The sequence below is a fragment of the Biomphalaria glabrata genome, chromosome 15 (genome assembly GCF_947242115.1).
Source record: "Biomphalaria glabrata chromosome 15, xgBioGlab47.1, whole genome shotgun sequence".
Lineage (NCBI taxonomy): Eukaryota > Metazoa > Mollusca > Gastropoda > Planorbidae > Biomphalaria > Biomphalaria glabrata.
This window is the reverse complement of record NC_074725.1, coordinates 5,328,460-5,342,630: the sequence shown is the minus strand read 5'-3', so window position 1 is coordinate 5,342,630 and position 14,171 is coordinate 5,328,460. Positions and strand designations below refer to the sequence as shown.

The 14,171-nt window shown below is 38.2% G+C and overlaps 1 protein-coding gene across 1 annotated transcript in view; it reads right to left on the bottom strand.

The window, feature by feature from the left end:
* Positions 1–139: 139 nt before the first annotated feature.
* LOC106063388 (short stature homeobox protein 2-like) overlaps positions 140–14,171 on the bottom strand; it is a 51,689-nt gene continuing 37,657 nt past the window's right edge. The window contains exon 3 of the mRNA XM_056011804.1: positions 140–2,034. Coding sequence (XP_055867779.1) covers positions 1,388–2,034 — 647 coding nt within the window. The 3' untranslated portion in view covers positions 140–1,387. The remainder of the gene's footprint in view (positions 2,035–14,171) is intronic.

The window sequence follows — 14,171 nt, the reverse complement described above, 5'->3', positions numbered from 1 at the left end:
AATCCTTCAGTATTCACAGATGTGGTTCAATAGGAGGGGGATGGGTGTGTTCCCTTTAAATAATTGTACACATTATTTCTACCACAGCCATTCTTGCATTAAGTTGAAACTTTAAACAGTATTTTATTGTATCTAATAAAACATGAATCAATTTTTAAAAATTAAACAATTAGTCCTTTAATTATTGGTAAATGTCCGAGCCAGCGCAGGCGGCTTTGCCTGAGGACTGTAAAGATGCTGGGAAGGCCCGTTCTCGCGAGGATCTCAGTATTGCACACTCTCTCTTGCCTTGTGATTTTTTCAAGATCCTTCGGAGGCAGCGCCAGTGGAAATGAGTTTTGTTCTTTCTCTTGTCCCCGCTCTGGAAGAAAAGCGTGCCCCAGGAAAAATGGCTGGCTCCTCTGCCACCAAAGCAAAAGCCACCTTGACCTGCAACATATGTGGTCGGGAGTGTCTCTCCGAAATAGGGCTCCACAGCCACATGAAAAAGTGTTCGAGATGAACCATAGTCGTTCTACGACTTAAGAAGTCCCATATAAATATACCGGTATTGGTAAATATTTGTTTGATATCAGAAAAGGGAAATCACTTGCACATTTCTGAGTGATATAATTGTAAGTGCGAAGTTTTTCCCCTTAGGATTTTAAAAATATTTTGCTTGTTTAATTATATGAACACACAGACACGCACACTGTAGGACTAAATATTTAAATGATATAACTGCTGCCCTTTATCCTGTGTGCCAGCATTACAAGCTAGTTCATCCCCTGTACATTTTGTCCTGTCCTGCCGGTCTTAGGCAGGATTTCTGTAGAGGGTCATAAGCTCTCCAAAATTCATTAAAACAAAATACACTTAATAATAACAAATCTAAAAGCATGTCATATTTGTGTATAAAGAAATAGGAGTACTTGTAAATTTAATATTTTCCTTACTTTCTAATTTTTAATCTGCATATTTCGAAAAAAAAAATTAATTAATGAGGCTCTCTTTTGAGGGTGAGGCCTTTGGCGCCCTCACAGTCTGGCACTATAGGCCTACATGTAATATTGTAATACAACTACAAGCCCTTGAAAAACCTTTTGGGTTCAAGGTGTTGAGAAAATATGCAATGCAGTTATCTTTTTAATAAACAACAATTTTAGTTGGTTCAAAGTCAATCTTTAGTAACGCACTTTATTGTGCAAATAGTAGGGGGGGTGGGGAAATATTTACATAATTAGTTGATTTTATATCAATTCCATTTGCCCACCATTGTTTAAAGTTATATTTGTGTGTAATTATGAAATACAAATAATAATGAAAATCGTGGAACTTTCCAGTGTTGATTTGGCCACCGTCAGAATGAAATGATTAATAAATAGAATTGTTTGTGGAATCCATACTGTTATATTCCTAAACTTGCTAAGTGCTGTCTAGCTTTCAACCTGAGGTCAGCGATGCTCGTGTTTTTGTTAGGTTTAAACCCAGACACCTGCCCTGGGCTGTTTCTCTCACTAGACGTGGGAGGAGTCGGAATGTTGGTGGGCGTGTCACTGGATGGTCGAATGACGCTTGGAAGCACATGGGGTGTGGCCGTGACGGCTGTGATGCCGGGGCTGTTTTTGTTGCCTCCGCCCGCGGCGCTGCTGCTGGTGCCGCTGCCGCTACCCCCAATGCCCCCCCTGCTCATCCCGACGATACTGTTGATGAAGTTGTTTGTGGCGTGGACGGCCAGGGGCGAAGTGGACGTGGCCAGCCCCAGGCCATGGAGGTTCCCGTTGAGCAGCCCTGGGCTGGTGGCCGAGTGGAGCGTCGCCGACAAGGCCGCCAGGTGGTGCTGGAAGAGAAGCATGGGGTGAAGGGCGTGGTGTGTGGCCATGGCGGCAGCCATCGCGGCGCTGTTGGTGTGAAGAGGGAGGTATGGGAAGAAAGGTGGAGGCTGCGGTGGAAGTGGCAGTCGTTCCAACCGATCTCCGATGGGTGGAAGTCCGACAAACTGGGAAACTCTGCACGTGTCCAGGGGCGTCCCCAGTGGAGATGGAAGAATCAAACCTGCTAAGAAAAAAAAACCATATATTTGGTTAGACTACGATAAGAATTAGTTATTTAAAGTTAACAAACACAAAAAAAAAATACTTTTAAAATAAAAAGCTTTATAATTAAGCGTAGTTATATCAATTATCTTAACTTATGTTATACAGACGTTACTTAAAAAAAAAAGATGATTACGTCCTACGCGTCATGTATTTAGTCATGCATAATTAACCAATGACCTAAATTCTGCCAAGTCACTGGTTTTCCTGGCTAGCTCCGGCAACCCATTCCATGCTCCAATAGCGCTAGGGAAGAAAGAGCATTTGACCACCCATCTCTAATTGGTAGGCTACCTGACATTGGTTGGGGAAAAGTAAATGCGGTTGGTAGTTGTGGTGGCCACCAAAAACACTTATAATCTTGGACCACAGAAACAGATGACCTTCACATCATCTGCCCTATCAGTCACAAGGTCTGTAAGGGTATTGTTACCGGTCGTTGACTTGTAGCACCAAACTGCTGGTAGACAACTAAACCGTTGTAGGCGTAGTGCACCTCAACAAATAACTTGATGAACTCAATTTGTGAACAAACTAAATTGAACTTTATTTATAGTATAGACCTGTGATCAAATAAAATTAATGTGATAGACTTTAGTAATAAAATATTTTAACAAAATCTAACTCGCTACCATAACACAACCTTTCAAGTCTTACGTTGTGGAATCGACTTCCCTAAGACCAAGTGACGACAATGCCACCTATGTTGCATTATTCACAATCGCTAACCTCTTCCCACCATCACCATATAAACACACACACACTCCATAAAAAGGGGAAACGAATTATTTTTATTTTCTTTAACAATGAGCCCCAATTTCATATAGTTTAGATTCTTATGAAATGTAATTTGGCGTTTTATGTTTAAAAACATACTTTGCGCTTTTTAGCAGCTCCTGAAAGATGGTTAGACGCTTTTAGTCTATCTGTCTGTCCGTCCGTCCCATTTAGATTTCGTAATCTAGAAAAGATATTGAAAATCCGACATCATGATACTTTAGACCATTCAAAGTTCTGATGCAACCGCTACTTTTTCTTTTCTTTAAGTGAAAAAATTTATTTGTAAAATAAACCATGCAAGCATTTTTTTCATAAAAATACACCATTTTCGCAACTATTCACTATTAATAGTAACAAACGCGGGAGTCTATTTAGTAAGGGAGATTACTATTGACCATCTTTTTAACATATTTATATTAACGGTTTTAGATTTTTTTGTAAAAAAAAAATACTTTTGTATTGTTAAGTAAAGTAAGTTCTGTCATATAACTACTACATTTACACATAAAATGCTTACTTTTATTTTTAAAGAGAAAAAATCTATTTAGTATGCATATAAGTGGAACATAATTTAAAACAACAATAAATAAGTTGTTTTTTTTATATTACCGCATCAACAGTAGAAACACAATTGGCACAGGAGCAATAGAAAGGGAGAAATAATTGTTTTTTTCGAAAATGTTTTTTTTTTTTTTTTCTTGAGGCTTTGAATAAGAGATTGAATTTTTACGGAACAATTAGATCAATTAGATAATCACTTTCACCTATACTTTCACCTATACCTTGGTCTGATGAACCGTTGGGGCACCACACAAGATCTGTCAACCTTCTTTCTCCATTCTTCTCTGTCATTTGCCTACGATAGAATTTCTTTCTGATATTCTTTCTGAGATTTTGAAACCTGCTTTTTATCTGCCTGGGTGGACCACTTCGGGGACCGATTTTGAGTCTGTGTTCCCACACAAACTGTCTTTTTAAACCTTGTTTTTTTCTTTTTTTGTTGTTGTTTTTTAATCCAAGAGAACAGTACTCTTTTGAATCATATCCCTTTTTAGGAAACTTTAAATAACAAAAGGGAAAAAAATTTCAAGAAGATAGCAAGTCTGTCAATGATCTTGTTTAAGCCTAAAGTTCCCAAGACTCTGGGGATTCCATTTCCACCGTGAGCAGAAGTTTCGAGGACCGGATAGAACTGCGCCGCGGGCTGTATATGGGCGGCCCTGCGAATAGGTTGGATATCACTGTCCTGAAATAAAATACTGGTAGCCTATATTTATGTATGGATGTGGTGTAAAAGGATTGTAAAGCTGATATACAATCAGAAATGAGATAAAGAGATGAGATACGGCTCCGATATTTTCTTTTCCTTCACAACAAACATTTTTATTTTGTGGTATCAAAGATCAAATTTGCAACAGAATAATACGAGAGGTCACAAGGTCGACGAGAAAGATTAAGTTTCCCGCCTTTAAAAAAATGTGATTTATCGACTTTCATCACTAGCTTGTAAACGCGCGCATAACAAATGAGTACATAGTAAACGATAAGAGAGAAATTCTTCATCGCCTGCTCAGATTCCAAGATTGCCCCCTATTAAATCGTTTTATGTGCCTTATGACAAGACTTGAATCAATCTTGAACCCTTCTCGCTCACTCTTTGAACTCAACTTTTTTTTTCTCTCTCTCACAAGAATCGAAATGTAATTTATAACTCGTGCATCATTTTTACGACTGAATTTTTAAACACAGACTTGTGTTTTTGTGTGTGTGTGTGCTTTTGTTTATTTTTTTGCATATTCGTTACATTCCGTCTTAATATGTCACTGGCTGACCAGATTTTTCTGCATTTCTTGTTCATTTCTGGTTGATTACAGCTTTCAAAATGTAGCGAAATAAAGAAAAATGGCTTTAAACAATCAGGGACAGTCATCAAAAGTTATTGCGTAAGATTTGACTTTATTTAATAAAGAATTTTTTTTTCTTTATAAACTACACTGCATGAGAAAAAGATACCCCCCACCCCCTCTATTTTTTTTTCTTTTTATTCCGTTCATAGCCATCACTTCACACTTCTATTTTTTTTTTCGCCCAACGAGTTGAGAAAATTGTCTCTTCTCTTAAAGTCTCTATATAAGTGTTCTTTCTTCCCTAGTGCTATTTGAGCGTTGAACGGGTTGGTGAATCAGACTGTAAAACCAATGACCTAGCACGACTAGCTCAGCACAGGGATACGCGTAAAAAATACTTTTTTATTCTAAAGAAATGTCTATAACCAGTTGAAGCTTCCATAGTGTCGCCATTGCGATTTCCGGTCACTTCATCCTGGTCACTTAATCATTTTGTCACTTCCTCGTTACTTAATCTGTAGGTCACTTAATCCCTGATCACTTCATCCCTGATCACTTAATCCCCGTCACTTAACTTGATCATTTGTTACTTCATCCCCGGTCCCTTAATCCTTTGGTCACTTTATTCCCCAGACAATTAATCCCTTGATGCGGTATGTGCAGGACAATGTTTAAATTGAGATCAAATAGATCCAATCCTCTATCCGAAGAAATGAAGAAACTTATAGAGAATAGAATAAACGAGAAAATGGACTAACTCTCATCTGATACACAAGAAAGACTACGCCTATAATAAGCTATCCCGACAAGATCAAGGTCTAATATTTCGCCTCAGACCCGGACACAACAGAATGAGACAACCTAAAAATTGGAACTAGCGAAATCTGCCGTTGTGGAGTCTCACCAGAGAATGCTGAACATGTCCTTCAAAACTACATTCTTTATCTAGAGGCCCGAACAAGACATTGGCCCCCATAACACTCCAATAGAAAGAAAACTTTATAGAGAGCTGCCTGATTTGGAAACCACTGCGCAGTTCATCAGAGATCAATTGCCATAGAACGCTGAACACTGACCTGCGACGTCGCAACCTGTGGCCAGTGGAGACCAATAGCTCGTTGCCACGTCACAGGTCTGTACTACGCTGCGACGAACTATTGGTCCCCACTGCCCACAAGTTGCGACGTCGCAGGTCAGTGTTCTGGCCTTCTTCGACGAATGGTTTCGGTTTATCTCGTTATATTGGTCTAGTCATCTGAACACTTCAACATAATGATGAGAACGAGGAAGAAGATGAAACAGATCCTGATTAACTAAACATACATGTCTGTGGCATTTTATGTCTCGAGAGAGACGATCATTTCCCTTAGCAACTTCTTGTGTGACTAAAGAGGCCAATCCTTGATACACAGCTGCGATCGCAGGTTGGGCATATATAATCACCAGGCGCCGTTGCATTTTCACCCTTCTTTCTGCTTCTGTTGTGTATGACATCTGCAATCCGTGACCCTTCCTTTATGCTCTCTCTCCATGTGTATCTGTCCAGTGCCACCTCTTTCCAGTTGCCAGTGTCGATTTTGAAGAGCCTCATGAGGCTCTAAACACACATACAGCTCCACAGTATACCTATTTATATATCTATTTATTGACCTATATAGCTAGATTTCTTATAAAAGCTACGTCCGCCATCACCAAGCCGTGATCAAGGTAAAAACTTTCGAACACATAACCATGCAATTTTTTTTTTTTCGGCTACTGTTCGATAGTTCTCTTTCTTTGTTCTAGATTTCCTATATGATCTACATTTGAGCAAGCAGAAGATATCAACCAACACTATATAGACTATAGACATATTTTAGTTTATTAAATTTATTGAATGCTTAAAATCAAAGCATTAAATGGCACCACTGAAAAATGAAATGGGGATTAAACACCCGGGGATTGAAGGGAGGAGGATTAAGTAACGGAGATTAAATGTCTGAGAGACCAAATGACCGGCATTCTCCATTTTGCCATTAAATGGACTTCCTACGACATATATGTTATACCAAAATATAGCCCGCGGGCCAGATCCGGCCCGCGACGTGGTTCCAACCGGCCCGCCGAAATGTCGACACAAAATGTAGAAAATCAAAATCACCCTTCAAAAAAAAGGTTGAAAAATGTAACTTTACCTACGTTGGGACGTCAATTTTTCTGTGACGGATTGGTGACAACCTTTACTATTTGTACGTTCGTGAAATGGGACTCTGAATGTAGAATCTACCAGGAAAAGTGAACGGGTCTTACCCTTTTTTTGTGGAACATGATAATAAAGGAGTGTATTTGATTTGTAAAGTGTGGCAGTTTTAAAAACAAACAATATACAAACGGCATTATAAAACAAATATGATGGCGTTCTTGATTGAGCAGCAATTAAAATATAGTTAAAACTACGCCTAGAGATTGGAGGATTGATGGAAATATTCTCCAAAAAGAGACAAGAGAATGAGTCGGTGACATAACCCCAGGGCTAAATTAAAGCTTTTATCTAATTCTACACACACAACCATTTCTAAGAACTCAGAATTCTTGCTACTTTCCAAGCCTTATACACAATGCATAATGTATCATAGAATATAATCAAGTCAACTATTGTAATACCAAAGAACTGAAATTACTGCAATCGAAAATGCAGAAGTGGACGATGAATTGTCTCCCTTGATTGAATACAGTGCAACCAGAATGCATAAAAAGTAAACAACTTCCGGAATTGGATTGTAACAACTCATGGGTACACATACATTTTAATAATTTCTCGTTTTCACTTGTGCATCCTAAAACTAAATAAAAAATGAAAAATGTCTTTTATTAGATTAGTTTTGTTTATAAAATACTGAATACATTTACTATAGAAATTCGGCAACTTAATTGTGTTCATTCCAGAAATAAAGTTTCCCCGACTTGAATTAAAAAAAAAGGAGTTGGCATTTCGAGGCAAAAACTGATTTTCCGTGTAATAGATCTAAATGTAACCTCCTTGCCCAGAGCATATAGATGAATCGTCGTAAATTTAAATAGCAAAATAAATTACTTTTGCTTCTGTTTATTTGTATTGGGACTCTTAGTTGTAAATTATACAAAGTCTGTTTAAAAAAATGTAGAGAAATGTAGATTCTAGACTCATACTTATGAGATGCATCCTTTCATTGCATTGTTTTACAAATAGATAAATAAATGAATAAAATAATCTATAATATCGTTTAGGAAATGTACCGTTGCTAAAATTATACTTTTTAAAGGAAACTCATTTTATGACTTTTAATATAATAATAATAATAATAAGGCTAGTCTTCGAGTCCGAAGATTAGTGAGGAATGCAGTATTTCCCGTGGCCCAGACCCAGCTGTGATCTACATATTTTGCCACTACCACAGCAAGCATAACCATTGTTCGCAGGTGGTCGATTTAAGTGTATTAGTTCCTAAATACAATAAACTTCTTCTTCTTCGTTCTCATTTTACATGCTGGATGGTCCAGATTAGTAATCTTGTATCTGAGATGAACCGGGCAGTGGTTTCCATATCAGGCAGCTCTCCGTATAGTATTTGCTCTATAGGAGAGTTTTAGGACCAGAGTCTTGTTCGGCCCAATACAATAACCAAGTACGTAATATAAGAAAAAAACAACATTAGTTTATGTTTAGATTTATATAGTAAACTAAACATTCATGTCGCTCTATCAAGTTTACTATCCATCTATACTTCTATATGCGAAACTTTAGCTACAAATAAATGATTCGATTTTTCACGTGAGTCTTTGACTTGTGTTCTTGACCAACGTTTTTTTTACAAAGCTTTTACCAACTCTATCTGTCTGTCTGTCTGTCTGTCTGTCTGTCTGGTACACATTTTGAACACGTTATTTTTATATTTTTATATTTTGCCTTTTTAATGAGTTTCTTTCTTTTATAAAGATGAAGTTCATAAAAGCTTTGTACGGAGTATAAAATGTGTTAATGCACAAATCAACACAATAGCATTGTCAGAAAAGCGTTGGGATCTCGATTTCAAATACAGGTGAATTTGAGGTGAAGATTTCTTCTGACGCTCCTGAGTTCAACCATCGCTGGTGGGACAATACGACACTTTAGTAACCATAGCAACAGACAGTGCTGGATTTACCTATAGGTAACATAAGCTAAATCTTATCGCCCCCATTCGATTGGGGCCCTCCCATATATTGTTTTGAAGAAAATGCAAAGGAATAAATTGCTTTATGATCATTAAATGGGGCACCATATCTCAAATAGCTTAGAGCCTTACCAAATTTAAATCCGGTCCTGAAGAGTTTTACATCATCTTCCCATAGGTCGCAAGTTCTGGAAGTGTACCTTCACTTTAAGGTTAGTGGCGTAGCATCCATGGCGCGAAGGGGCTCAATGAACCCGGGCCCACGGATACCTTGCTACGCCACGGTTTAAGGCTATTTACTCTATACCACAGTTGATGTCCCAGAATCAACTTGTTCACTTGACGCTGCAGCTATGCAACAACAGTTGAGACCAGCTCTATCAACGCATCGGAATGTACTGCCATGACAAGGTTGCATTTCAGAACATCCTTTGAAATTTTATAAAATGTTAGTCTATTACATTGAACATTTTCTTGGGAAGCGTGGTCGAGAGGCCAAGTGCGCTTGAACTTGTCTTGGCTACCTAGAAGGGGGCTCGAGGTTCAACACCCGACTCGGGCAGAGTTTACTGAGCGCCTAAAGGCAGCACGGAAAACCAACTCCTAGATACCCCCTCCCCCCACTGGTCCACAAATGAGATTGGACCAAAGCGCTCTGAGCATGCTGTAAGCATGAAAGTAGCGCTATAAAAAAAGCTATAAATATATAGGACTTCAGTCTTTAGTATGACGCCAAGCAAAGTAGTTTCGTTCTTTTGTGGAAAAACAAGTCATAGGCAAAACAAGTCATAGGCAAAACAAGTCATAGGCAAAACCAAATATCTATAGTGAACAGAGATTAAAGCAAATCTCTCAACAAGTTCTGAGACGTCAATGTACTTGTTTCACTATGTGTAATACGTTGAGAGAAAAGCGACTGCCTGGTTGAGTGATATGCGGTTCATGCTGTCTTCTAAATTATCCCAGGTACGAACCCTGCCTGCTCCCTTCCCGTGCAGGAGATTTGAATTGGGCTCGTATAATCTTCATTTCTGAAGGAAACTATAAAATAAACAATTGTTTTTTTTTCCAACACGTATTGAAGTGTAGTAACCTAGTTTAGTTTAGAGATTATGGTGTTAATTTTGATAATAAATATATTGTGCATTGTTTTTAGCGAAGGTAAAAGTAGTGACGTTGTCAGACAGACGAATGGCGTTGCAGACTACTGGTACATGATAGGAATAGAATGCCCTAGGGCTTGTAGTAAGATGGCTATTGATTAGACTGCTAATTGAAACGACGGATAGATAGACGAGACGATCATCCCCATCTGTAAATAATAAACATCAGTTGAAGTATTCGCACGTTTTATTAAGTATATTTAATTGTTGCGTCCCTTGGATGGGTTCGGACTCGCGTTTAGAATAGTTAATTAGTATCAACCATAAAATCCAAGCCACAGCATCACAAGATATCTGATACAGGAAAAAGAAGAAGAGTCAGACAGAGCAAGAAATGGGAAGACATAAAAGAATGGACGGCCCTGTGATTGAAAGCAAAAGACAGAGGGAACGGTGAAAGTAGGTCGACAGATCATGTGTGCTACCCCAACGGTTCATCAGACTAAGGGATAGATGAGGGCAGGGGCGGACTGGCTATATGGGCATTCGAGCAAATGCCCGTTGGGTCGGTACCCAAATGGGCTGGTAGGGCCACAGAAAGGGCCTCATGAATGTCACAATGACATGTATTAAATTGTTAAAGGTTTTAATATTACTAGTTACATACATCCGTAGACAATGCTTCTTGTAGGTTTCATCCTTATAAAACTTAAAAAGCAACAGAGCGTCTATATTATCTTATATATTATCCCACATCATTATGATATGAAATTTATGGGCCGGAATGTAAAGAAATGCCCGGGCCGATTGTGACATCCAGTCCGCTCCTGGGTGAAGGGGATGTAAGAGACTTTATATGACGCACGAGAAAGAAATCAGGTTTTAGGGTTTATTTTTCTCCAGTTTAAGCACTTCGCTAAAAAAAAAACAAAAAAAAAACATTCATAAAATGTTATTTAAAATCTCAGCCTAAAATGAACGCCTCCCGCCTTGGTCCTGTATGTCTTTACGCTCATTGGTTCCAACCATTTTTTTTTTGCGAACCCTACAAATGAATATTTTAATCAACGCTCATGTTTTCATTTTATTACCACTCTCTTATTCTACAAACATTGACCCTGTTGCCTTATAACATAACAAGAGAAACACACAAAAAATAAGGGGAATCAAGTGAGGGCATAGAAGACAAAAATAAATTGAGAGAAATCGGTATCCGACGCTGGAATAAAGTCTTTGAGAGTTCCGATCATTTTTATTATGCGAAGGGTAATGGTCGGTTTTATGAATCCAATAGCGGGCCAGTCCAGCCCTGCGCCCTGAGTGTAGATTGCGAGACACCCCTTGATCAAATATTTATCCCCGCTCATTAATCATTTCCAGCGACAATCCCGCATCGGAGTCAGGGCGCCAGGATTAGAGGGAGTAAATCTGAAGGAATAACAGCCACTGACGCTCAATTCACTGGTTAGGGCTATTTCCTCCCTTGCCCCCCAGGTCCCCTTTCCTCCCTGCCCCATGCAGCTTCCTCCGTGTTTTTGTTTGGGCAATAGACAGGGAGTAATTGTTGTATTAGATGGATAACTCGGAGTTAACTGCCAGGGACTGGTTCTGGAGGTGGTCCTGGAAGACAAGTGGGGGGGGGGGGTCAACTCGCAAGGATTGATTAAAAACCAAGGGGACCTTCGGTTTGGCCCGTCCAGTTCTGTTGTCCTGCCCAGACAATTACGTTGAGCAAATTGTCGAAATTGAAGAAATTCGACGAGATTAGTCCCTTATTTGAGCCAATAAGACGCGTCCAGTTATTTATGTGTTGGTGTGTTTGGCTAAGCCCGGAAGTGCTAGATGGTGTGTGTGTGTGTGTGTGTGACCGTGTGTGGAGGCTGGAGCGTGGATGCTATATTTTGAAGAGTGACCTCTTCGACATCTTCAGCACTTTTTCTTTTATTTGGTGAAAAGAAAAAAAAAGAGGACATTGTGGGGGCAAAATTGAAATAGAAAACTAGAAATGGGTCCGAGAGGGATAGATTTACTCAGTAATGGCTACATCACATCTGAACAAAAAATATGGGTTGGAACTCAACGGTTCCATTACTTTGAACTTCGTAGGAGTGTCAGCAGCAGGTCCAGACATGAAGAAATATTTCATTCTGAGACAAGGTGTAGTTTTTACAGAAGCAAAAAGTTGAAAATTGAAATTTTTTTTTAAACTGTCGCGGAGCTCTTTTTAAAAAGCTTGTATTAACTCACTCTGTCTGTCTTTCTGTCTGTCTGGTACACATTTTAAACATGTTATTTCTTCCTCTTTCCATTCTCGGATCAAATTGAAACTTTGCACAATTAGTCATTTTTCTTAACGAAACGATAATAAATATAATAATAATAAAAAAAAAAACAATTAGTTAATTAAATCCTGTTAATTAATTAATTTAGTTTGAGATCAGAAAAGGGAAACAAATCTTTCCATATTGAGAGAAATAGATCTAAATGTGGAATTCTTCCCTTTATGTATGTTTTTTTTTTTTTAAATTATGTTTTAAAAGTATTTGTTAGTTTCGTTTTAATTAAATTCTTGTTTTTAAAGGGCATAAGTGAGCTTTGCTAGTAGTATTGATGATGTTTTTTTGCACCTGGTCCATAAGATATATTGATCTCTCTGGGGAAGTATCTGTTCAGAAGACGTATCAGTATTGAGTGTTATGACATTGTTACGTATCAACTTTAACAGAATTGAACGCAATGACACAATTCCTTGTGAAAAATAATATTTTGAATTGCTATGTCTTTTTATTACAGTTCCTCTATTCCGCTTGCAAATTCATTGGCTTAAAAGACATGGGTAGGTGGAAACAGCTCTTGAAAACGGCTCTTACGATTTTTTTTTAAAAAAAAATTGACAGTTAATGTATATCTTTGAGATAAGAATTACTGGCTATATTATTTGTTACTTTTAATAATGTCATCCTAGTAATTAACATTATCTTATAATTAGGCCCAGATGCCTACGCCGGATATTAGGAATGAGGTGGCCAGAAAAGATAGCTACTATCGATTTGTGGGAGAGAACTAGACAAAAGCCCATAGCCCAAGACATCACAAAACTAAAATGGAGCTGGATAGGACACACCCTGCGAAAACCAGCTACCAATGTTGCAAGGCAAGCACTTGACTGGAACCCACAAAGAAAGAGAAAAGTGGGCAGACCCAAGAAAACCTGGAAGAGGTCACTCATCAGTGAAGCTGAGGGTACTGGAATGAAATGGGAGCAGATGAAGAAAGCTGCTCAGAACCGAGTTCGGTGGAGAGGTGTGGTTGCGGCCCTATGCTCCCTTAGGTTGAAAAAGCATTAGGTCAAGTATAATTGGACTATTTATCAAATGTTATTTAGTAACATATTGTTAATAGTATACATTCTCGTTGCGTGTTTAATTTGTTTACATTAAAACTTTTGTAGCCATTCCCCCCCCCCCAAAAAAAAAAAATCTATCCGAGTTTCCTTGTAAATTTTTTTTTGTTAATTCCCCTATATATATATATCCACATCTCTCTTTAAGTAGCATTTATCCTTATCCCCCTTATTTCTAAGAAAGGAAAAAAATACCAACCCTTAATTAACTAATTGTTCATTTATTTGGGATTGATTCATGTTGTCAGGGGGAGGTATGACAAGAATGAATGTTAGTTTGATATTCTGGTATGATTGTTATATCCCATTGTTGTGAATGTGAATAGCATTGCACGTGTTGTGAACTGAGTGATTAAGTCTTCTTTGAATGTGCGAGAGAGTGTGTGTTAAGTTAGTAAGGTCTTGCTCCCGGTCCAGGAAGGGTGGACTTGTACTTTCTGGACTGGTGTCTATGTATTTATATATTTCATAAAGTTGATGGACTAGTGATTGTGAATAAATATTTATTTGAGAGTCGATGTCATTAATTGAATATTAAAGTTATTCATTGTTATTATCAAAAGTTGGAGTTTATTCATTAATATGTAATTTTAATTGAGTGGATATCTGGAGTTAAAGTGTATCAAGTAGTAATTGTTCCTATTTGAGTAACTAATCAAGTATTAAATAATTGTAATTGATAATGAAGAACCCCCTAGCGAGCCAAGACAAGTCGAGACAAAGCATATAAATTGAACCCTGACACATGCACTGGCGGATCCAGAACTTTGGAGTGGGGGGGGGGGCGATTT